The following is a 23,949-nucleotide window of genomic DNA, read 5'->3' as shown; positions in this document are numbered from 1 at the left end:
GAGGAATAGGGACAAAGAGAGGGTGGCCTGAAGGCTCTGGCTTTTCATAGCATGTCTCAAGAGTCTTTTGAAGTACTGTGTTCTCTGTTTTAGGTTGCCACAATTCTGGCAAAAATCCTGACCTAACATGAACTGTTGGTTGCAAAGCTTACCTTGAACTAACAGTTTATAATCTTCATTTATTCCACCAATGTGGCTGTTGTTATGTTTTGCTGCAGAAATATTAATGTGTTGGGTCACAGGGCACTGCTCTAGATTTTGCTCGTGGGTTTTTCATAATACATGGGATGGGGGCTGAATTGCCTTTCTTATGAAAACACATTATGAAACACATTATGAGACATATGACACATTATGAGACCCCAGATGTATGGAGCCAGAATGGGTTCAATGAGAAGACATAGAAAAACCTAATCATTACATAGTTCATGGATTTAGTACTTGTAACTGCACAGAAATGGCACTGAGAATAGGAAATTAAGGCAGCAAATAATGAGAAAAGACTTTTAGAAAATATTTTAGCTACTCGGGGACAAAAAAGCTCCCAAACCTATGTAACAGAGAGATCAGTGTGCAGGCAGGAGTTTGCGATTCATCCTTTCATATAGGCCCTCAACAATATTTTTAAAGGCTGTCTTTGCCACGGTCTGAGCTAGTCACTGGGGATAATACTGTGGTGAGCTAGATAAACACAGTAATGATAAGGAATTTTAAATTCCTGGACTCTGAATCTTTGCAATTAGTCTAATTCTTTACTTCTTTTAATTTTGAGTATTTATTTATTTATTTGACTGCAGTGTGTAAATTTGGGTCTTAGCTGTGGCATGCAGGATCTTTGATCTTTGTGGAGGCCTGCAGAACCTTAGTTGCGGCCTGTGGGATCTAGTTCCTGGGAATGAACCTGGGCCACCTGTATTGGGAGTGTGGAGTCTTAGCCACTGGACCACCCAGAAAGTCCCCACAGTTAGTCTAATTCTGATGCATTTAATTAACAAAACTGTTTCTTTGGAGGAAGAATTTTTATAATTCAGTCTCTTGCCTTCCTTTTTGGCTGGGTTGTATGTTCTGTCTCCCTCTTCCCCTCTTCCTTTATCCCTTTCTCTTCCTCTACTGTTCCTTCCCCCATACCCCCAGGCTTCTCTGTTTCTGCCTCTAAATGGTGTTCCAACATGCTTTCTCTTTCTCCTTCTGTTATTCCCTGGTAATCCTGATCGTTAACACTATTGAGTTGACTCACGTGTTAGTATCTAGCCTTTATTTATCTTCTAAGTAGCTAGTAAATTACCCTTAGGTTGAGTTGCTTGACATTATTGTAGATAGCCTGTCAGCACTTCAATTTCAGCATATAAAATTGTACTCAGCATCTTTTCTATCAGTCTTGCTCCTTCTTCAGATGTTCTTGTTTCTGGTAACACTACCGCTTTCTTAGTTACCCAGATCTTCTTGTCCTTCTGTCTCACCTCTGTTTTACTGCATTGTCTTTTTTATTTTCTGAGTATCTTGCTCGCCTCCAGGTTTTCATTCCCACCACATTCCGTCTCAACCCATCCTGTCCTTTACACTGATGTCAGGTCTGTCTTCCTGAAACACTGCATGGCTTTCAGTCTTCTTACTCCACTCAGATAATTTTAGTAGCTCCTCAGACTCCCTGATACTTTTAAATGGGCTCAAATCTCCCTTCTAGCCTCTCGATACTGCACTCTTCATGTATAGTTTCTGGTTGAATTAAACTACTTGGCATTCTCTGCACACACATGTGCTTTTCCATCTTAGTGTTTTTGCTGAGAACACTCCCTCCTCTTGAAACGACACACTTCTTTATCTCTTATCTACTGAAATCCAACTCATTCTTTATGTCCCCACTCAGATTTCATCTTGTCTGGAAAGCCAGTTTAGTTTATCTTAGCCTGAAGAGAACTTGTCACTTTTCTGTACTCTTCTGTGGTTTGTGATTCATCATATCAGCATATCTGTCATGTTTTGTCTCCTTTCTCAACTGTAAACTCTTTGAGGGTACAAACTTAGTTTATGCTAAGATTTTTATAATCTTCACAGCATCAAGAATAGTTGTTGTTTAGTCACTAAGTCATGTCCGCCTTTTTTGCAATTCCATGAACTGTATCTCACCAGGCTTCTCTGTCCATGGAATTTTTCCATGTAAGAATACTGGAGTGGGTAGCTGTTTCCTACTGCACGGGATCTTCCTGACCCAGGGACCAAACCTGTGTCTTCTGCATTGGCAGGTGGATTCTTTACCGCTGAGCCACCATACTATAAGAATACTACATCGTGGAAATTCCCTGGTGGTCCAGTGTTTAGGACTCTTCACTTTCACTACCGAGGGCTGGTGTTCGATTCCTGGTTGGGGAACTAAAACCCCACAAGTTGCACAGTGCAGCACCAACCCCCCCTATAGTGTGTTGTACAGTTTCAGTAAATTTAATTCTTATAATTACTCAACACCATGTGCAAAGCCTTTTCTGAAAACACTTAAAATTATGGAAGTGGTCCATCTGTAAAGAAGTGACTGTGATATGTAACAGAATGAAACATGTTATGACTGAAGTACTGAGTGTTTTTGGATCCTAGAGCAAGGAGTATAAATTATAATAAACAACTATTGAGTATTCTCTGGAGGGTTAAGAATTTGTGGCTAGTGGAACAACTCAGTTACTAGGCAGATTTGGAGGAATTCAGAGTTCAGAGTAGAATGCTTCTTTAGATGGAAACACCATTCAGTGTGACTTAACATTTTGATTTTTGGATTAAACTTTGAGAGATTACAGATTTTATTTCTGAAATCTTTGCATTGTAGGAATTAAAGGTTGGATTTTTATAGTACTGTCTGATATTTATACTTGAGTTAATTAACATTTCTATGGTACGCTGATATGTTTTGTTGCATCTCTCTCCATTTTATTAAAGACGACTTTCTCCATTCTGGTGCAGACATTGACCTTTCCCCGTGTAATGTGTTTCGGTTGCAGATGGTGTGGACGGAAAGCAAGCCCGCAGAACCAATTCCAGCACCCCGCTGGGGGAGCTTTTTGACCACGGCCTGGATAGTTGGTCGTGTGTTTACTTTGTTGTCACCGTGTATTCCATTTTTGGACGAGGATCATCTGGTGTCAGTGTTTTCGTTCTTTATCTCCTGCTATGGGTAGTTTTGTTTTCTTTCATCCTGTCTCACTGGGAAAAGTATAACACAGGGATTCTTTTCCTGCCATGGGGATATGACATTAGCCAGGTGGTAAGTATGTGTTCTTCTTAAATTTTTCAACATTGCCATACATTTTTGGGAGAGTTTGTCATTCCTTCTTTATTGACCTTATGCTTTTTTGGTTAGAGCTGCTGAGTGCTTTAAATTTTTTCCCCTTTTTATTTTATATATATATTTTTACTTATTTATGGAAAATTTCAAATATGCACAAAAATATATGTATATGAAACCCTTGTGTACCTGTTACTTAGCTTCAGCAGTTAACACATGACCAGTCTCATTTCATATATATTCTTCCTTACCTTACCACCTCCCAATTATTTTAAAGGAAAATCTTGACATATGATAAATAGGCTACTGTATATCTCTAAGTAGTAAGATTTCTTTTAAAAAACTAAAAACACAGTGCCATTAGTACACTAAAAAATGAACAGTTTCTTAACAAACCTTCATTTAAACTGTTGATTTTATGAAGAAAGTTATGCACATATAATTGTTGGCTTTTTGTCTTCATGGCCAGCTTTTCAGTGAGTAAAGAGTTTTCTCTTACTACCAGGGCTTGCTATTAACTCTCCCTGCCTTAGAATCCCAGCTTTTTGTGTCGCCATTTTGCCCATCTGCATCTGAAGCTCCAGTAAAGAATCAGAAATTGGAGTGTGTTTGAAGAGGGGGATTGGGTGGGCAGATTGGATCATCCTGTGGCTAAACCAATTTATGAGGTGCCTTAGGAGGCTAGTCGCTTGCATTGTCTAGAAGTTAGTTATTAAAGAAAAAACAACCAACTTTAAAGGCAAGAAGACTTGCCACGGTATCAAATTTAAGCACATGTTTTGCTGTTACTAAAACTGTTTCCTAGACTTATGCTGCATAAAGCGTTGTTGATTGCCTGATCTTTCCAGCTGTTAATGCTCTGTATGCTTTTGTCTGCATTTTCCTTCCAGACTATTTCTTTTGTCTACATAGTGACTGCGGTTGTGGGAGTTGAGGCCTGGTATGAACCTTTCCTGTTTAATTTCTTATATAGAGACCTATTCACTGCAATGATCTTTGGTAAGAAGCTCCATGTTGAAGCCTGTTTTAACATCACTTTGTTATCAAAGCCAGTGTTTGGTTGTAACAAGCAACAATACTCTTTCCCCTCCAGCAAGTAGAACAACCCTATAACCTATAGGGTTTCAACCAAACCATTAAGGAAAATAAGGTTTCTTTGTTTTGCTTTTGTTCAGCACCAAGCTGCATTTAATCAGAAGGAAATACCAAAATACATCACACAAACCTTGTAAAATAACTATGCAAATTAATTTAGATATTGGAGGATCTTCGTTTAGGTGGACATTCAGTATTGATTCCCACTGCATATCTCGAAATCAAAGATTATTAGTTTGAGGAAATAGAATGACAAAGCACAGTGTTTATAATGCATCCACTCCAAAAATTTAGCTTCTTTCCTCTCAGGTACACTCTTTCTTAAGCCTCTGAATGCTTAGTAAAGGTTTTGATCATGGTAATGCTTCTTTTTTGATTTTAGACAGAGTGGATATCTATAGGATAATTGAGTCAGGGAGAAAATTTTTATGGAAAGAGGCAAAGAGGAAGAGGAATCTGGGTTATTATTTGGGACACCAGGAGTGGCACTGAGAACTTTGTAGGGTTAAAACAACAAAAACACTTACTGGCTGTTCCTCTGTTCTCTTATCTAAAAAATAATCCTTCCCCTTCTCTCAGTGAAGCTTGGTTGCAGAGTGGGGATTGAAGGCTTAGAAACAGCCGAGAAGATGGTGCATTAGGCACTGGCTTTCAGAAAAGGCGTAGTTTAGGGATTTTCTGTCGCTCTGGACTGCAGATATTTTAGGAACCCTGCTGTAATCTACCAAATGTTCATTTTTGGGTGGCTGTATAACTGTGATTTCTTTACCTTGAAAAGGCTAGCTATTTTTCATCTGCTACCATGAGTGAATCTTTGATTTATGCAGCTTGTCCTAAGGCAGATTTGCTGCATTTTACATTTAAATGTTAATTTAGAGATAAAATGGTATCTTTGATATGTAAGTTCTGGAATGTTAAGTAGATACTTTAATAGGCTACAATTCTCTTTGTATATACATTTTTGGCAACAGTACTTATTAGGTAATGGTACTACCTATTGTATCACTAGAAGGCACATAGTATCTAATTGTCTCTCTTTTTATGGTATCAACAGTGACCAGAGGGTTGAGGTTTTGTACTTCTGTTCCAAAGTTCTGCCTTAGCTCTTCAGCTAATGGTACTAACAGATACTGACGATCATTGCTTAGGAATCCATTCTTTCAGTGGATAGGTGGGGGAATAAAGTTTGTGTTTTGATAAACTACCTCATAAAATTCATACTAATAAATACAAATCAAATTTGATAATATAGATATCTTACTTTGTTGATTTTATATTTGCTTTTCTTTTAAACTCTGACAAAAGTCTTTGCTTTCAGTGACACAAAAAATTCATTTGCTTTATTCCATAAAACAATAACAGTCTCAGAATGTAGTACCCAAATCAGCAACGATATCATTACCGAAAATCATTTAAGATTTTGATTTTTTTGCAGTTCCATTTGTCCTCATGGTTTATTCCACTGGAGATGCCCAGTTGGGTTATTATAGTCTAAAGTTCCCATTCTGTGGATATGTACATTTAAGTTTGTTTCATTTTACTTTTGATTTTTAGGGATTACTTTTTCCTTTCACATAATTACAAAGTCAGATCTATATATAAAGCAAGGTATATTCAAAGAAGTCTAGTCTCTGTCATATTCTTAGTTTTTAATTTTTTACTTAATCTTTCATTGTTTTTTTGTTATTATAAGTAAGTGTGCGTGTGTGGTTTTATCACCCTCTTTCGTGGATAAATGGTAGCCTGCTATACGTATTTTGTTACCTGTGCGCTTGTTTTCCCTCCACGTGATAGTATATCTTAGAGATCACTGCATAGTGATGTGTAGCCATCTTCCTCAGTTGTTCCTACAAATGCCTGGTACTTCGTTGTGTGATTGTGCGATTGTTTATTCAAACAGCCTCCTACTGATGGACATTTGGGTTATTTCCAGTTTTTTGCTGATATACAAATTGCTGAAGTAAATCATCTGTCCATGTAAACGTCTTTTTCATATTTTTGCCAGGGTATTTTGGAAGGGATCACTAGAAGTAGACATGTTAGTAAAGGGCAGAGGTGTGCAGTTTCACTAAATGCTCTGTTCCCTTCCATATGGGTTGTCTAATATTGAATTCCCACCACCCATAAATAAAAGTACCTGTTATTTAGTTTTCCCAATGTAGTATGTTGTCACACTTTTGGATTTTTGCCAGTTGGGATAAGAAATGATATATCTGTTTAGTTTTAATTTGCATTTCTCTTATGGATGAACTTTCCTAGTGTTTGAGAGTCATTTATATCTTTTTCTAGTCAATTTTTGCTATAGGATTGTTAATGACTTCCTTTATTTTTAGAAGCATTTTATTAGGGATAGTAATCTTTTGTTTTGATATAAATGACATTTTCCCTCTTATTTGTTGTTATGTCTTTTTTTACTTGAAGCATTTTTTGTCTTGGTGTTTTTTATTGAAATTTTTATTTAATAAATAAGCCTAGAAATGAGGAACCACTGATGAGGAACCAGAATATTTGTTGTGATCATGCTATCCTTGGTGTTCATCTCATTCTACTCAATCCTTTTTTATGAATTCTAACTTTTCGATAGCCCATGCTTCCTATATTATGAAGTCTGGACCTTCCTATGGTAATAATAAAAGCAGGTCTGCATATGTGTGGGTTCTATCATTCTCATATATAGAGTTTACTAGATAAGTATTTAACAATTAAATACTCTTTACAGAAAGTACATCAAGTACTACTTAGAGTTGTTGTTCAGTCGCCCAGTTGTGTTTCTTTGCAACCACATGGACTGCAGCACACCAGGCCTCTCTGTCCCTCACCATCTCCTGAAGTTCTTGTCCATTGCATTGGTGATGCCATCCAGCCATTCCATCCTCTGACAACCTCTTCTCCTTCTGCCCTTAATCTTTCCCAGCATCAGGGATTTTTCCAATATGTCGGCTCTTCTCATCAGATGACCAAAATACTGGAGCTTCAGCTTTAGCATCAGTCCTTCCAATGAGTATTCAGGGTTGATTTCCCTTGTTTGATTTCAAATCTTGTTTGAAATCAAACCTTGCTCTCTAAGGGACTTTCAGGAGGCTTCTCTAGCACCACAGTTTGAAGGCATCAATTCTTTGGCATTCTGCCTTCTTTACAGTCTAGCTCTCACAACTGTACATGACCGCTGGGAAGACTATAACCTTGACTGTGTGGACCTTTGTTGGAAGACTGATGTCTCTGCTTTTCAACACATGGTCTGGGTTTGTCATTGCTTTTCTGCCAGGAAGCAGTCGTCTTCTGATTTCGTGGCTGCAGTCACCATCAGCTGTGATTTTAGAGCCCAAGAAAAGGAAATCTGTCACTCTTTCTACCTTTTCCCCTTCTATTTGCCACGCAGTAATGGGTGGTTTTTCCAGTGGTCATGTATGGATGTGAGAGTTGGACTGTGAAGAAAGCTGAGCGCCGAAGAATTGATGCTTTTGAACTGTGGCGTTGGAGAAGACTCTTGAGAGTCCCTTGGACTGCAAGGAGATCCAACCAGTCCATTCGAAAGGAGATCAGCCCTGGGATTTCTTTGGAAGGAATGATGCTAAAGCTGAAACTCCAATACTTTGGCCACCTCATGCGAAGAGTTGACTCATTGGAAAAGACTCTGATGCTGGGAGGGATTGGGGGCAGGAGGAAAAGGGGACGACAGAGGATGAGATGGCTGGATGGCATCACCAACTTGATGGACGTGAGTTTGAGTGAACTCCAGGAGTTGGTGATGGACAGGGAGGCCTGGCGTGCTGCGATTCATGGGGTTGCAAAGAGTCGGACATGACTGAGCGATTGAACTGAACTGAACTGAATGGGGCTGGATGCCATGATCTTAGTTTTTTTAATATTTAGTTTTAAGCCGGCTCTTTCACTCTCCTCCTTCACCCTCATCAAGAGGCTCTTTAGTTCCTCTTCGCTTTCTGCCATTAGAGCGGTATCATCTGCATATATGAGGTTGTTGATGTTTCTCCCATCTGTCTTGATTCCAGCTTGATTCCATTTGATTCCAGCAAATGTTGGCAATATGATCTCTGGTTCCTCTTCCTTTTCTAAAGCCAGCTTGGACATCTGAAAGTTCTTGGTTCACATAATGCTATTTACCATTTAGAGAAGAAATAGTAAATACAGTGTTTTTCTTTGGCAGCCTATATAGAGCTCAGGCTTTCTACATGCTTACTGTGCTTAAGATTTTATCTTAGTTAAGTGCTTGAAAGCTACAAGTGATTCTGGGTTAATACATTTAGCCTTGCTCCCTACCAGTGCTCCTCAGCTTAACATGAAATAAGCTACAGAAAGTTTCTGAGGACATTGAAGACATCTTGTCTTCTCCTTCCATTCCCTCTAAGATTTTCTAATCTGGGAACATTGTTCCAGTTGGGCTTGGAAGTAGCAGAGTAATTCCTCTTTTGAGGTGAGATTTCTGATTGTTGAATTATAGTTTTTTTCCATGTATTTTTAGCAAGTTGTGTTAGGAATTATTTGAAGGAATGTTCTTCTCTCTTTGCTCCTTAATGTCATAGCTGCATTGACAACACACCTCCCCACCCCCAAGCGAAGTTTAGTCACTGGGAATCCAGAATGGGCTAATACATTGAGTGACAAGGAAATATCCAAATGAAACGTGCAAAAGTTACCACATGTATTGGTTTGGAGTTTGAAACAGAAAAAGATTAGGACTTTATATCACTACAGATCACAGAATCAGAGAATTTAAGATTCAGGGGTCCCTAGAAAATCATTTAGCCCATCCTTATGGTACAGTTGTTTTCTCTGAAGCTCAGAGAGATTGTCTGATTTGCCCAAAAGTATTAAGATTTTTGGGGTCAACTGCAGGGAGCTTATGGTTAAAGCTGTAAGAGAAGATTCTCTGAGGGAGAGTAGATGCACCTTCAGTCAGTCATTTAGGAATATGTAGGAGGGAGATTGCCATTAAAGGACATCATTGAATGGTTGGATGGCTGACAGGAACACTGGGCAAATGGGATCACCAAGACCGAGAGGAAAGAATTGCAGTTAGTGGGTGGTCAGCCCAGTCATCTTACTTAGAAGTCAGGAATGAAGAAAGGATACTGAGAGTCTCTTGGACTACAAGATCAAACCAGTCAATCCTAAAGGAAATCAATCCTGAATATTCATTGCAAGGACTGATGCTAAAGCTGAAGAAGCTCCAATACTTTGGGCACCTGGTGGGAAGAACTGACTCATTGGAAAAGACCCTGAAGGTGGGAAAGATTGAGGGCAGGAGGAGAAGAGGGGCAACAGAGGATGAGATGGTTGGATGGCATCACTGACTCAATGGACATGAGTTTGAGCAGGCTCCAGGAATTGGTGATGGACAGGGAAACCTGGAGTGCTGTAGTCCATGGGGTCAAAAAGAGTTGGACATGACTGAGCGACTGAACTGAGTAGGAGAGCTTGATAAATTTCAAGAGTACAGTTTCTGCAGAAGGGAGGCAGAATTATGTTGAGTGCTGAGGAGTTGCGGAGAAGTACTGGAGTAGTACCCCACTCCAGTACTCTTGCCTGGAAAGTCCCATGGGCAGAGGAGCCTGGTAGGCTGCAGTCCATGGGGTTGCTAAGAGTCGGACATGACTGAGCGACTTCACTTTCACTTTTCACTTTCATGCATTGGAGAAGGAAATGGCAACCCACTCCAGTGTTCTTGCCTGGAGAATTCCAGCAACAGGGGAGCCTGGTGGGCTGCCATCTTTGTGGTCGCACAGAGTCGGACACAACTGAAGCGACTTAGCAGCAGCAGCAGCAGCTGAGGAGTTAAAGACAAGTTAAGTTTGTTGGGTTGTAGGAGATAGCAGAGTAAGATAGTAGATAGTGAGAACAGCAGGAACAATGATAATGTTTCTTGGGAAGGCTGTCTTTTTAGCTTTGAGGAGAAAGAATTAGTGTATAGAGTAGGGGGAGAAATTAAGAACGCCAGGGAGGTAAAAATAAGTGTAAAGGAAGCAGCAGGATCTGTTAATATTAATGGTTCCCTCTTCCAATAAATAACATACACGATGCAATTTACTATAAATCAGGTACTATTCCAGGAGTCTTTGCATGTAATAACTCATTTAATTCCCAAAACCCTATGGGATTGTTACTATTATTATCTATATTTTATAAAAGAGGAAACTGAGGCGCTGAAAAATTAATTTGCCTGAAGTCCCATAGCCAATTGGTGGCACAACTGAGATTCAACCCACTCTGGCTCCATGAGTCTTGCTATGAATCACCAAACTACTGCCACTCTTCCAGTTGCAAATATTGTTCAAAAATGTATTTAGTTTCATTACAGAAGTAAATCTGAACTTGAAAATTGTTGCATCTAAAAATATTACATATTTTGTATGTATTCAATTATTATAAAAATCTCTCTTGAATATTAATTCATAATAATTTAATTGTTCTTTCCTTCAGGTTGTGCACTGTGCGTGACTCTTCCAATGAGTTTGTTAAATTTTTTCAGGTAAGTACTTTATTTTTTAATTGGACAAGAAATATGAAAATCTTTAGAAATTGTTATTTAGGTGAATTTTAGGATCTTTCTTTTGAAATCTGGGCATTTTGAAAAGGTTGTGAAGCTGTATTTTGAATCTAGAATGAGATTGGGATCATCTGCCTATAGTGGCTTGTGTAGTCAATTCAACTACACAACTAGCTCAGAACTAGTTTTTTAGTAACAGTTTTGGGCTTATCAGTCTAATTTGTCATTTTTGGGGGTGAGTGAATTGGAAGAGAGTATGTTCCTATTGGAATATTCATAGGTTTACATTCTTTTTATGAATTGATTATAAGTTTTAATAAGTTGATTATAGGTAAGTTTAGTTAGCATGATCATAAAATGAAATTTCTGAACTTGTATAGTTGAAGACCAAACCCTGGAGCTATGCTGACTCTTCTTAAAGAGCACCATATCAAACTTCCTGAAGAGTGGGGCGTGCCTGAGGAGTCGGGTAGGGGTTGGGAGGGGACTTGCCCTGGTGGACTTCCATCTCTCTGATTTATGCACATTTCCACTTGGGCTCAGCACACTCAGTTTCCTTCTGTGACCTGAATGTATTTTGTTCTTTCCTTCCTCAGTACTTTTGCTCCCACTCTTTCCTCCACTCCCTGTTTCCTCTGCTTGGAACATTTTCTTGTACTTTCCACTTCATTTTTCAGTGCTCAGATTTGTCTTGCACAATCCTGTCTCTCTGAATCTCCCTCTTTATGACCACTGGCAGTCATTCATAAAAGTTATAAAATGTAATGCTCTAAAAGCCTTAGAGATAATTTGAGATAATTCTTCTAAAGTTGAGGTCCTGATTGGGCAGTGTCTTGCCCAAGGTTATATAATTATTGGCTGAATTGGGATGAGGACTGAGGGCTCAGTTCAGATGAGCAGACATGTGTGAGCGTGCTACCACCTGTGTGCCCAGAGCCATCAAGACATGCAGTGGCCCCTCTCGGTTCAGAGTCTCTCACTGTTAAGTTGTGTATCATAACAGCCCTGTGAGGTACTCTTGTAGTATGGTTTTGTGTTCGTTTTAGTTTTTCCTATTAGAATGTAATTTCATAGGATCCAGACCAGATAATAAAACTTTTCTAGGTGGATAAATGAGACTAGGGAATCAGAAGACTTCCATTCTAGTCCTGGCCCTGCCACTTGGTACCAAATTATGTAAATTTAAATTCTCACATCCTCATTTAATCTGCCTCTAAAATGGGATTGAGTGAAAGTTGCTCAGTTGTGTCTGACTCTTTGCAACCCCATGGACTATACAATCCACTGAATTCTCCAGACCAGAATACTGGAGTAGATAGCCTTTCCCTTCTCCAGGGAAATCTTCCTAACTTAGAGATTGAACCCAGGTCTCCCGCATTGCAGGCAGATTCTTTACCAGCTAGCCACAAGGGAAGCACAAGAATACTGGAGTGGGTAGCCTATCACTTTTCTGGTGGATCTGCCTGACCCAGTAATCGAACTGGGGTCTCCTGCATTGCCGGTGGGTTCTTTCCCAACTGAGCTATGAGGGAAGCCCTAAAATGGATTAACCTGCCTCTAAAAATGGGATTAACTTGGTGGCTCAGATGGTAAAGACTCCGCCCACAATGCAGGAGACCCTGGTTCAGTCCCTGGGTCGGGAAGATCCTCTGGAGAAGGAAATGGCAACCCACTCCAGTATTCTTGTCTGGAGAATTCCATGGACAGAGGAGCCTGGAAGGCTATATAGTCCATGGGGTTACAAGAGTCAGAAACGACTGAGCAACTAACACTTGCACTTATGTAAATTTAGCTTCTTACATCCTCACTTAACCTGCCTCTAAAATGGGATTAATAATGTTGGTTCTACCTATCCTGTGAGGTTACTGTGAATAAATATAAGAGAATAAGTGTGTAAGTACTTTGAAAACTATAAAGATACAAGTATAGTATTGAGTTTTATATGTAATAATGTTCTTGTATTACTTGATTTTTTTTTTCCAGAAGCTATAAAAATAACACGTTGAAACACAATTCAGTCTATGAAGCTGTGGTTCCCTTCTTTTCTCCATGTTTGCTATTCATTTTGTCTACAGCGTGGATCCTCCTGTCACCTTCAGATATTTTAGAGTTACACCCTAGAGTGTTCTACTTAATGGTTGGAACAGCCTTTGCCAACAGCACAGTAAGATTTTTCTTTTAAAAATCATAGCACATAATAAGAAATATTAGACAGAATTTGATAGTTTGAGAAATCTTATATAGTATTAGAATAAGCAGATTTTAAAGATCTTATAGTCAGAAATTTGAAAGGATAATTACTAACATGCAGAACATGTTAGTATACAGAACATGCAGAAAGTTATTTTATTTTTGTTTAAAACCAATAGGATTTGGAAACCGCGGTAGTATTTTGGAACCATGGCATCATTTAAATTTTTTGATTTAGTTGCCTGCTGAAGAATTAATGGAATAATTCCTTTCAGACTCTAAATATTATTAATAGTGTGGTTGAAATGGCAGCAGATCTAAGGATTAATTTAGGGAGCTTGGAAGGGGGTTTGGCAGAGAAAAAAACACACGTATACCCCACATATTTTTTAATCAACTGGTTTTTAAATTAAGAAAATAGAATAAAAACTTTGTAATAAATACTGCATATGTTAAAAAAAAAAATCCCTTCCTCTGCTATAGCCCAGCAAGAGTGCAGACAGGGAGGGATGATCAGGAGGGGTTGAGAAAAGACCCTGGTAGTCCTAACTGCCAGGAAGCCTGTGCTCTAGCTCAGGCTAGATCCTTAATAAGGTTTTATTTTTTAACTTAGCCCCCAAGTTTATGTTTCTATGTCTGTACCATGTGTTTACTATTTCAGGTCACGCTGATTTCATCTAAAGATCTAAAAACATTAACATATTGTACAAAAAGTATCTCTGAAGGAATAAAACTATATTTGAGTAAGGTGTTGAAGTAGAGAGAGCCAAAGAGGTTTTGAGGTGTTTTCTGTGATAGTATGACTGAATTGGAGGTAGCATCTCCTCATCACCTAGAAGAAATTGAGTTGTGTGGTGCTGGGGAGGCTGCTCTGAAAGAATTATTTTCATATATATCATAGAATCTTAAAATTGGGAGCAATTTATTTTATCCAAACTGTTAATCGAGTAGGAGAATGCCTTCTTATGGCATCCTTACTGAATTATCTTCCAGTCTGAGGGTCTGCAGGTTTGGAGGCTGGGGTAGCTAGCTGTCCAGTTGAACTCCTGAGCATTTGAGAATTATGGAACTTGACAATAATGTAATGTTTTAATACATATCTTGGCTCAACTGTTTGAATGCTTTTTAAGTGTTGGAGTGACTAGAGCTTTAATTAAATTATTATTCTCTCTTTCTTTTAAATAACTTCCAGTGTCAGCTGATTGTTTGTCAAATGAGCAGTACCCGGTGCCCGACTTTGAACTGGTTGCTGCTTCCTCTTTTTGTGATTGTCATGGTGGTGAATGTAGGAGTAACCCCTTACGTTGAGAGCATTCTCCTGTTTACGCTAACGGCTGCTTTCACTTTGGCCCACATCCACTATGGAGTACGAGTGGTGAGTAAGCTAGGGCAGAATTGGTTCATTTGGTTCTTAAATAGTGGAATGCAGGTGAGAGAAAATTTCAGAAGAAGCTTGCTTATTAGAGTAACTGGAAGAATTTTGGGATAATATCCAGGTGTATGATTCTAGATATTGTTGTAGTGTTTTAAACTACAAATAATTTAAAAGCTGGGTAATTATTGTGAAGGATTAGTTCTTGTTTCTAAATGAGAAGAATTGTAAACCATTTCCTCAGTAATAGAATTATAAGCTCTTTTGCGCTTTTATTTATTTATTTTTTGGCACTTTTAATTATATTGGACAAAGTAATCCCATTTGTTGATTATCTATTTCTAAACTCGCTTCTTTAGCTTTAGGCACATTTTCATGAGAGGAAATACAGAAGAAAGTAGATTTAAGAAATCTTCTGCAAACCTTAATATTCTCTTCTAAAATAAGAAACTGCTTTCAGGACAAATGGACCAAGAACCATATAATAAAATGAAAGTCAGAACCATGCAGTTTATTTCCTCTTTCCTTACACTTTAGCATTGTTTTGTAATTATTTTACATATCTTAGCATGGTCTTGTATTTATGATTTTTAATTGCTGTACAGTGTTCCGTCAAGGAAATTACTTAATGTCAGTTTGCTTAACCGTGACCCAGTTATTTTAATCATTTAGATTCTTTGCAGATTTTCACTATTACAAATAAAGTTGGAGTGAACAACCTGTAATAATGTTTTTTCCTTCATTTGCTTTGTTTTTTGAGGATAATTTCATAGCAGTCAGGTCATGTGGAGGATATTCATATTTTTATGGCTTTAAAAATACTTCTATTTGATATGTTTGTTTTGAAAAGAACCTTGCTGTGGATCAATTTGAGAAACAAAATGCCTTTATTTCTATATATGTTTTAAACAGGACGCCTGTCATGTTTGATAATTTTTTATACCTTGTGTATGTTTCTTCCCTTAGTGTTTCTCCCCAAAGTAGCCTATATTTGTTGAAACAAAGTAGATTAAAAAAAAACCATGATAAGTCTATGAATTGTGACACAAAGACATAGTCATTTAGGATTTTGCTCATGCAAATTTAGTGTTACATGCTTTATATCAACATTTTTAGGCTTTTATTCTGTTATTAATCAGTCATGTGCATGAAGTAGAATACAGTTGCCAGTGTCTTTCATAATGGTTTTATCTGTGATCCTTCAGAAGTCTATCTTCAGAAAACATACACTCCGTATACACACGCCAAACCAAACCAAAACATGTTTATCTTTAAATTACAAAGGCAGTACATTTTTGTTGTTAAAAATCTGGAAAATAAATAAAAGCACACGCTAACTGAAAAAAATTCCAGGAACATCTTTTTTTTTTGACTGTCTTTCTACTCTCTTAACACTTCTACAACTTTTGACCAGAAGGTAAAACTTGCTGAACCACACAAAAACATTCATTACTTCTACTGAAATGTAAATATTAAGAATGAGAATGAAACTAAGAAGTACTGAGTAAACAATACTTGCTAGCTGGCACATTACCTTGCTCTTGCCTACCCTCTAGTAGGGATACCCTAACTAACGTGGCTTAAACCATCAAAAATTTACACATCTGACTACCTAGAAGCATTGTAAGAAGGTGAACATTGACTCTAACCATATATGTAAATATTTGATCTGCTAGATAGTATAAATCAACTAACCCTATAGTTTTGCAGTAGATTTGAATGTAAGGCTCTGTGGTCTGGGAGGCTCTGCAAAGACTAGATTTTGAAGTTGGGCAGACCCAGGTGTAAGTCCTAACTCTCCCAGGATAGTTCTGGTACTCACTTAGCCAGCTAGTTCTACTGCTATCCTAGTCTAGAGAGACCTCTTCATTTCTAATGATTTTTGCCGTGCCAGTAAATTGTTTCCAGAGGATGAATTCTGTATGCATTTTAAAGAAATTATGTATGTATTTGTCATTGCCTCATGTTCTGGTTTTCTATAGGTAAAGCAGCTGAGCAACCATTTTCACATTTACCCCTTCTCCTTGAGAAAACCAAACTCGGATTGACTAGGAGTAGAAGAAAAGAATATTGGCCTGTAATCTACAGAAAGAAGTACTGTAAATAAGATGCTTGTAAATATTCATCCATCACCGTTGAACTAAACTGATCTACTTAACAGACATGGGAACTCAGTGTGTGTGTGGTACTTGGACAGCAGGAATGATACATATCTGAACTTGTGGAATATTGGACCTATTAACTCCCAGCTTACTTTTTTATAAAACCATGTGTTGTTTTGGTTAAACGTAATAGCCCAGCAAAATGTTCCTTGTAGTTTAGGAGTCCATAATGTTTTGGTTCATACAGAGTTAAAGATGCTTGGATTTTATTTTTCAAACCCTCATATTTGTTTAGGAACACTGATAACATTCAGAGGATCCAACGTGTTTTCATATTTGGTACTTAGTAGTAAGTCTTTAGCTGTGGAAGCTATCAGTACCCCAAATCTAATATAGGGAAAAGATAAGAGCAAGTCACTTTCAGCAAGAAAGCCAAATGATTAGAGAACAATATACAGTTGCCAAATACTGGTTTCACTTTCCCATGGAAATGCCTTTTATCCTCATGTGCTAAGAGAGCTTATATATATATATATATATTTAAATTCTCTAGTATTCCGGCTCTCTTTGTTATGGAACAGATCTTGATAAGTGGTTTAATTCTCTTTTAAAGAAAAATATTTTATTGAGACTTAATAGAGAATGGATTGTAATTATGGCTCACTCATTGGCATGGTTCAGTGTTTAAACGTGGCATTTTTTCCCCTCAGCTACAAGTTGTTGAGATTTGGTGCCTGTGAACTATGATCATATGAATGCATGTGATAGCCCCATTCTTAGAATAATTACTTGTGAGGAACATAGATTAACTTCCTTATAAGAAAAAAAGCTTCTTAGGAGTTAGGAATCTCATGAACCTCACTGTGAAATTACTACTGTGAACGTTGCTGCGAAACTAGATTTCTGTGGAGGAAATAGTGCTGTTTTTTTTATTTCGTACAAGATAAAGACATAGAGAGAACTTCTCTCTTCCCCAACTTGTTCACTTCTCCACCTGAAGAAAAATTTTGATATATATGCCTTACTGAGTATTTACACCCTTTAATATGACTTGGAATAATTTTTGAGGTTTACTGACAAACTTAAAAATCTCTTTTGACTTTCATATGATTCTTTTATGATCACAGCTTTTCATGAATGTGGATATTCTATTTCTTTCTGATTTTGTCTCCTTAATTTGGTGGTGGTGAAATTTACTGGCTGATTTTCTTTTATTTTCCACTGAATGAAGTTTGTGCTTGAATGAAGAGTATATCTTAAACCCTTTTTTTTGGACGGATTGCACTTGGATAAAATAGGCACCACTGTGTTGATAATGTAATTAAAACCATAATCATTATTTAATCTATAAATGTGCCCATCATTAAATTTAATTATAGTGTATTCTTTTGTTGGATTTTAATCTGCCACTTTGTAAAAATAACCACGTAATTATTATTTCAGTTTTTAAATTTGTGAACTGTAATCATTGTCATCAAGTTATTAGAAATGAAGCATCACGGAGCTGACTGTACTCAATTTTTTAAAAATTGTAAAGGTTGAGGTATATTCCGTGACTTTGTCTAAGACAAAAATGAACACCGAAAATAGTTGGGAAACTAACACAGGAGAATATGGATAGTGATTCCATGTTTATTTAAATTGCCATCATGGAGGTCAGAGAATGAATTGATTAAGTAAAAGTAACTCTTTTATTTTTGTATACCTTGTTCTGTGTCATCTGTAAAATCGAACTGGATAAGGTGTTAATTTGGGCCGGGAACAAAGCTTTGCTTTAAGATTTTAAGCTAATCATTTTATTGTTTTGTTGACTTTGTATACAAAAATTAGATTCATCTGTATTATGTAAGAGCTGAAAAATATTTATGAAATGGCAAATTTGGACCACAGGCTTTCGTCACTTTGTACAGTATAGTAAAAAAAAAAAAAAAAAAATACCCTTTATTTCTGGCATAGGGTCATGTCCTGTAATTTTGGGTCTCTTTTACCTCAAAGTGTGTTTCTGCTCTTTTTCTGTTGCATCAGGTTTATTTGAAAATTGTTTTGTGCCTATACTTGATAACATGTTTCCCCGTGGTAGTTAAGAATTATGCTGTAGTCAGTTTCATTGGCATCATGAGATGAAAAAAGATGGATGTTAGGAAGATAAAAGATGAAAAGTGAGTAACTGTTTCAGAATACTGTGGACTTGCAACTCTTTAATGTACTGTTGACTCGTTTTTTTGGTTTAGTCTGCTGTCTTGAAGTGTATCGTGAAAGCCCATATTTGTCATGTATGGTTTAGCAACTGAAGCAGGACTTGGTTAGAAAGAGCTCTGTGAACTGACATCATCGCCAGTGATCATAACATTTCCAAAGTATAAAAGGTGTTTCAGGCTTATGCATGATATTTTGGGGTGCGTTCACACCCCAGCCTTTCTCCTAGCATATGCTGAGCTGCCTTTTGGGGAGCAAGTGGCATAATTGGTCATGCATGCATGTTTTCTGTCCATTTCAGAACAGAGTGCCTTAGCCAGGCCAGAGGTTTGCTTTGTGTTTCTTCTGACCAAAGTTACCTAGACCTGTAGGAAGTTTCTTTTCAGGTTATGGTATGAAAAATGTCCTTTCATGCTTGTCAGAAAATTCCCCTATGTTTGAGGAGGGGCATAGGATAGAAAAATCTAAAAAATATCTCAGTATATTCATGTTGCCTTTTATGATCCTTTAATAACATTCATGGTCTTAGTGTAATCTACATACAGTTTAAAATTGCCACAATTTAACCAACATTCCTCCCTTAATGTGTAAGAGATGTAATTCATGGGTTTTGGTCTTAAGGGTTTAATAGAGTGAATAACTTCCAAATCAAGAAGTAAAATAGTCTTTCCTGGCATTTTAATAATATCATGGTTAAATTTTAAAAAGAAGATTTGATTCTGATTATGGCCTAGAATGTTACAGTACTATTACCAACATGTTATCTATTTTAATATAGAGCTCTTGGGAAGAGGAGTGCCTGTCTAGGGTTGCCGCAGTTCTAATTAGTTCCTGAAAGAATACTGATCATGACCTGGAGCCTGGGCAGTCGGGGAACATGCAAAGGAGAAAGCAAGCATAGATGGTGTCTACTTGAAGGGGAAGAAGAGATCACTTCAGTGCCCAGTGATGCTACTGCAGTGCACAGTTCAAAACTGTCACAATTTAAGTTGTCCTTCCTCCATTAATTTCAAGTTCAAATGTGAATTTGAAAGTTTCCTAAGTGTTCAGTTTTCAAAGAATTAATTTATGTTGTAGTCAGTCCAAAAGCATTTGGAACACATCTTGCTTTCCCTGATAGCTCAGTTGGTAAAGAATCTGCCTACAATGCAGGAGACACAGGTTCGATCCCTGGGTTGGGAAGATCCCCTGGAGAAGGGAAAGGCTACCCACTCCAATATTCTGACCTGAAGAATTCCATGGACATAGTCCATGGGGTTACAAAGTCGGACACGACTGAGCGTTTTCCCTTTCACTTTTCACTTTGCTTTCCAAAGCAGGCTTTGATTCTGTAATCTATGGAGAATGAAAAAGTAATGTGAAAGTGTTTGAATCAGAGACTACTTCTCCCCTTAATATTTTAACAGGAAACCTGTTTGCAACTCTTCCTCTTCTTTCTTCCCCTGGGTTTCCCTTTAACCAGCCACCACCTGGGACAGAGACTCCACTTGCTTTGTCGCCCCCCTGTACCCTGCCACATTCAGATTTCCTTGATGGCCTTAGATCTCTCACCTAGGCAAGGAGTGGGAATGTGCCAGAGATAACAAAGTAAATCTGAAGGACTAGATCTTTTGACTTTGGGTCCGCCAGTAAGCCAAAAACAGATACAGAAATCTTTGATGGTGCTGATTCCTGTGTTTAGAGTGGCCTTTATCTTGACTTCAGTTCTGGACTTGCTGGAGCACGCTATAGGAAATTTGTGAAATCAGATTGAAATTTTCTTTGTCCCATGAGGTGTGCTTGTAAGGCCACATGTCCATTCTTGAACACCCTGTGGGTGAATAGTCTTCAGTGAGCTGCCAGTACTAGAAACTTCCAGGGAGATTTTTTAGTATGCTGCATTTGAAGCACTTTGACATGTACCTTTTAAGTGACAGTTTTAACAGTAAAATGGTGTTAAATTAATCACTGTGAAACTTGAAAGTATGATGTCCTGTACATTTTAGGAAGCTTGAGTAATTTTCAGATTTTCCTTTATTGTGTAACCCATGTGATTTGTGTATTTTACTTTCCATGTTTGACAGTGGTACAGATACCTGACGTGTTGGCAGACAGTTGCTTTAGGATATATGGTAAATCATGGTTGTCTAGCTTTTCCAGAGAAAGTGGCAGTGTGTTTACTTTTTCCTTTGTGTGGAGCCGTGGGAATTGGACTTATTGGCTAATTCATCTCCATTGTTTCTGTGGTGCACGGTAAACAACCTTTTAAAGCTGCATACTAGTAATGCTTTCCTTTTTAATAAATATGCGAAAGACAGTAATCTAGCCAATTGTTTTTAAGTAGATGCTTGCTCTTTTTTCAGACATACCTTAAATGAACTAATATTTCGGGTAGCATAAGAAGTTTTGGCATTTGCGGCCTTTTTCACAAGTGGCCTGAGTGAGTGGGTTATATTGCATTTGGAGAGAAAGGCCAGATTCCCAGAATTGGAAAATGGCACATGGACTGATTTTAGAATATTTTAACAAGGGCTTGTCTTAGGGAGAGTCCGTTTGGACACAGAAGTATTGTCTGGTCTCCTACAGGCCATTCACATTGTCTGTCTTTTCATAGAATGATTCTTAGAAAACCAGATTCAATCAGGGTAGTGTTATTTTGAAAGCATATGAATTGGATCATCATCATGGAGTACCTAATGCTACGTTGTAACCAGACACTTTTGGAGACCCACAGAGTGGCTAAATGCTGTGGATGCCTTGTAACTCTTAGGCTAAAGTCTTTTTTAAGCAGTTTCTATGGATAACAGAATAGGAATTGATTTTGGTTTTTATTGAAACATACACGGAGTAAGTTCTTGACTAGAACCATGTTCAGCACTTCATGTTACTAATCAGATTATAGGAGGGGCCTGTTTTAATTTTATGAGGTCCATGAATGCTGCATTATGAATCTGTTTGAATTACTGGTATCATTCTGTATCAGACTTATTTTAGTAAGTACTAATTAAGACTGCCCACAGTATGAACATTTTTGGGTGGGTTATTTTGTTTAAATAACGTATCCCATTAGAGCAGCTATTCAGGAGACAAAAACCCAGCTACAGGTAATCGTTTGCTTTTTATGGAATGTTCCAAGAAAGCAGAATTCAGTATTAAACTCTAAATTTCAGAGTTTGTTTTTTTTTAAGTAGTATTTCCTCTGGGTAAAGTGGAAGGCAGTGAACAGTTGCTAAGGTGTAAACTCCTTTCGACCTGCATTCTCCCTTTCCCTTCCCATCTAACAGAATAGATTAAATTTGTAGCCAATGGTAGGAAAAGAAATTGACGCTTTTCTGAGTAAGGTTTCATGTCCTGTGACTAAGAATAGGTGGTGGGAATCATGGCCAAATCAATTATTGATTTGTATAGCCTGGTCCTATTGCAGTTTGCTTTCTGTAGTATTCTGAAACAGAAGGATGATTTCCATCCCCTTAGGTACCTAGAAACAATACCACTTAAGTAACTGGAATGTGTCTGCTACAAATGGAATATGTGAGAGAAGTTGAAAGGAACACAGAGTTATTTTCCCTTTCAAGTAGTTTAATTGAACATGTTTATAATTGGTCTACTTAGGACTTGCCCGTGTTCGTAGCAAATAACATAGCATTTATTTTATCTGGTTATGTGTGGTGTGTGGATGCCTACATATTTAATATGTATACATATATTCTTTGTGCATATATATGTATAATGTTTTCATATGTATGCGCAGTCTACTCTTGATTATCAGCAAGGTGATAAGCCCTCACCAGACTGACTGTTTCTTCATGTTGACTTAATCTGCATGTACCCTGTAACTCTGAGAAGCCTGTTCCTTATCTGCATCTCCAGTCTTTCCTTCTTGCCTTCCATCTTAGTCCCCAAGAAAGGCCTCGACATGTCATTTTCTGCTTCCCTTTCACCAGGGATTGTGTGAGTCAGAAAACTTGTGAGAAGATGGTTGCTTCCACCAGAGTTGAGGCTTCCAGGGTTTGAATGATGGTGGGGCCCATTCCTGGCCAGAAGGCAGTGCTTGGAGCAGTTGTGCTCTTGGGCTTGATGGGGGAAAACTCTAGCTTTTGTGGGAAATGGGATGTCACAACTTGCTTAAATTCCTTAGCTGGAATGTTGTGAGGTCTTAGGTAATTTGATGTGCAAACAGGGTACAGATGTGCATTTCACCATTCGTTTTGTGTCATCGGTATTCCCGGTCCCCATTGCTCGCCCACATAATCAAGACCTGTGTTTCTTGCCACTGGATTCTGGAAGCCTTGCGCTCTCAACTGAATTTATGTTTTATTTCTGCTGCTGTGAAACCCAAAAGTAATGCAGTAGGTTTTAATTTAAAATTGTTTTAACTCTATTATGGATAAATATTTATTGTAATAAAAGTAAAGAGTAAATGGTTTTTAAATCCTTTTAATTATTTTCACATTGTTGTCTTTGTTTTTCCTTGGTAGGTGCAAAAGGGGAGGGGAGTTCTGGCGAAGAAAAAGTGTCCAGTCACTTGTCTCAGAGAATCACTGGTTAATTTTGAGCAGAATTTTAAAAGGTTTTGTTTTGTTTGATCAGCCTGCTTGCTCCTGGGTGTTCTATAATCCTGTGACTTGTTTCAGAGAGCAAAGTACTAGGAAGGTGGCAGGAACAGCTTTTCATAATATACTGCTATGATCCTCCCAGAACTGGATACTAGGCAGTATTTATTGTTCTCATAATAACTGAATCACACTTACATTAGCTTGTAAGGTGATTGTTTCATACTGAAAAACATCTTCACATAACCCTCCTACACTATTGGTGGGAATGTAAATTGGTACAGCCACTGTGGAGAACAGTGTGGAGGTTCCTTAAACTAAAAATAAAGCTACCATATGACCTTGCAATCCCACTCCTGGGCATACATCAAGAGAAAAATACCATCTGAAAGGATCCACGCACCCGAGTGTTCATTGCAGCACTGTTTACAATAGCCAAGACATGAAAGCAACTTAAATGTCCCTCAACAGAGGAATGGATAAAGAAGATGTGTTACATATATACAATGGAATATTACTAAGCCATTAAAAAGAATGGAATAATGCCATTTGCAGCAACATAACGTGGACCTAGAGAATGTCATACTGAGTGAAGTAAGAAAGGGAGAGAGAAATAATATGACACCCCTTATATGTGGAATCTGAAAAGAAATTATACAAATGAACTTACAATACAGAGGTTCACA

The 23,949-nt window shown here is 37.8% G+C and overlaps 1 protein-coding gene across 1 annotated transcript in view; it reads left to right on the top strand.

Moving 5' to 3' along the window:
- SELENOI (selenoprotein I) overlaps positions 1-23,157 on the top strand; it is a 45,826-nt gene extending 22,669 nt beyond the window's left edge. The window contains exons 5-10 of the mRNA NM_001075257.2: positions 2,988-3,250; positions 4,162-4,270; positions 10,805-10,853; positions 12,855-13,035; positions 14,254-14,436; positions 16,416-23,157. Coding sequence (NP_001068725.2) covers positions 2,988-3,250; positions 4,162-4,270; positions 10,805-10,853; positions 12,855-13,035; positions 14,254-14,436; positions 16,416-16,514 — 884 coding nt within the window. The 3' untranslated portion in view covers positions 16,515-23,157. The remainder of the gene's footprint in view (positions 1-2,987; positions 3,251-4,161; positions 4,271-10,804; positions 10,854-12,854; positions 13,036-14,253; positions 14,437-16,415) is intronic.
- The last annotated feature ends 792 nt before the right edge of the window (positions 23,158-23,949 follow it).

The sequence above is a fragment of the Bos taurus genome, chromosome 11, assembly GCF_002263795.3.
Source record: "Bos taurus isolate L1 Dominette 01449 registration number 42190680 breed Hereford chromosome 11, ARS-UCD2.0, whole genome shotgun sequence".
NCBI lineage: Eukaryota > Metazoa > Chordata > Mammalia > Artiodactyla > Bovidae > Bos > Bos taurus.
This window is presented reverse-complemented; position numbering and strand designations above follow the sequence as displayed.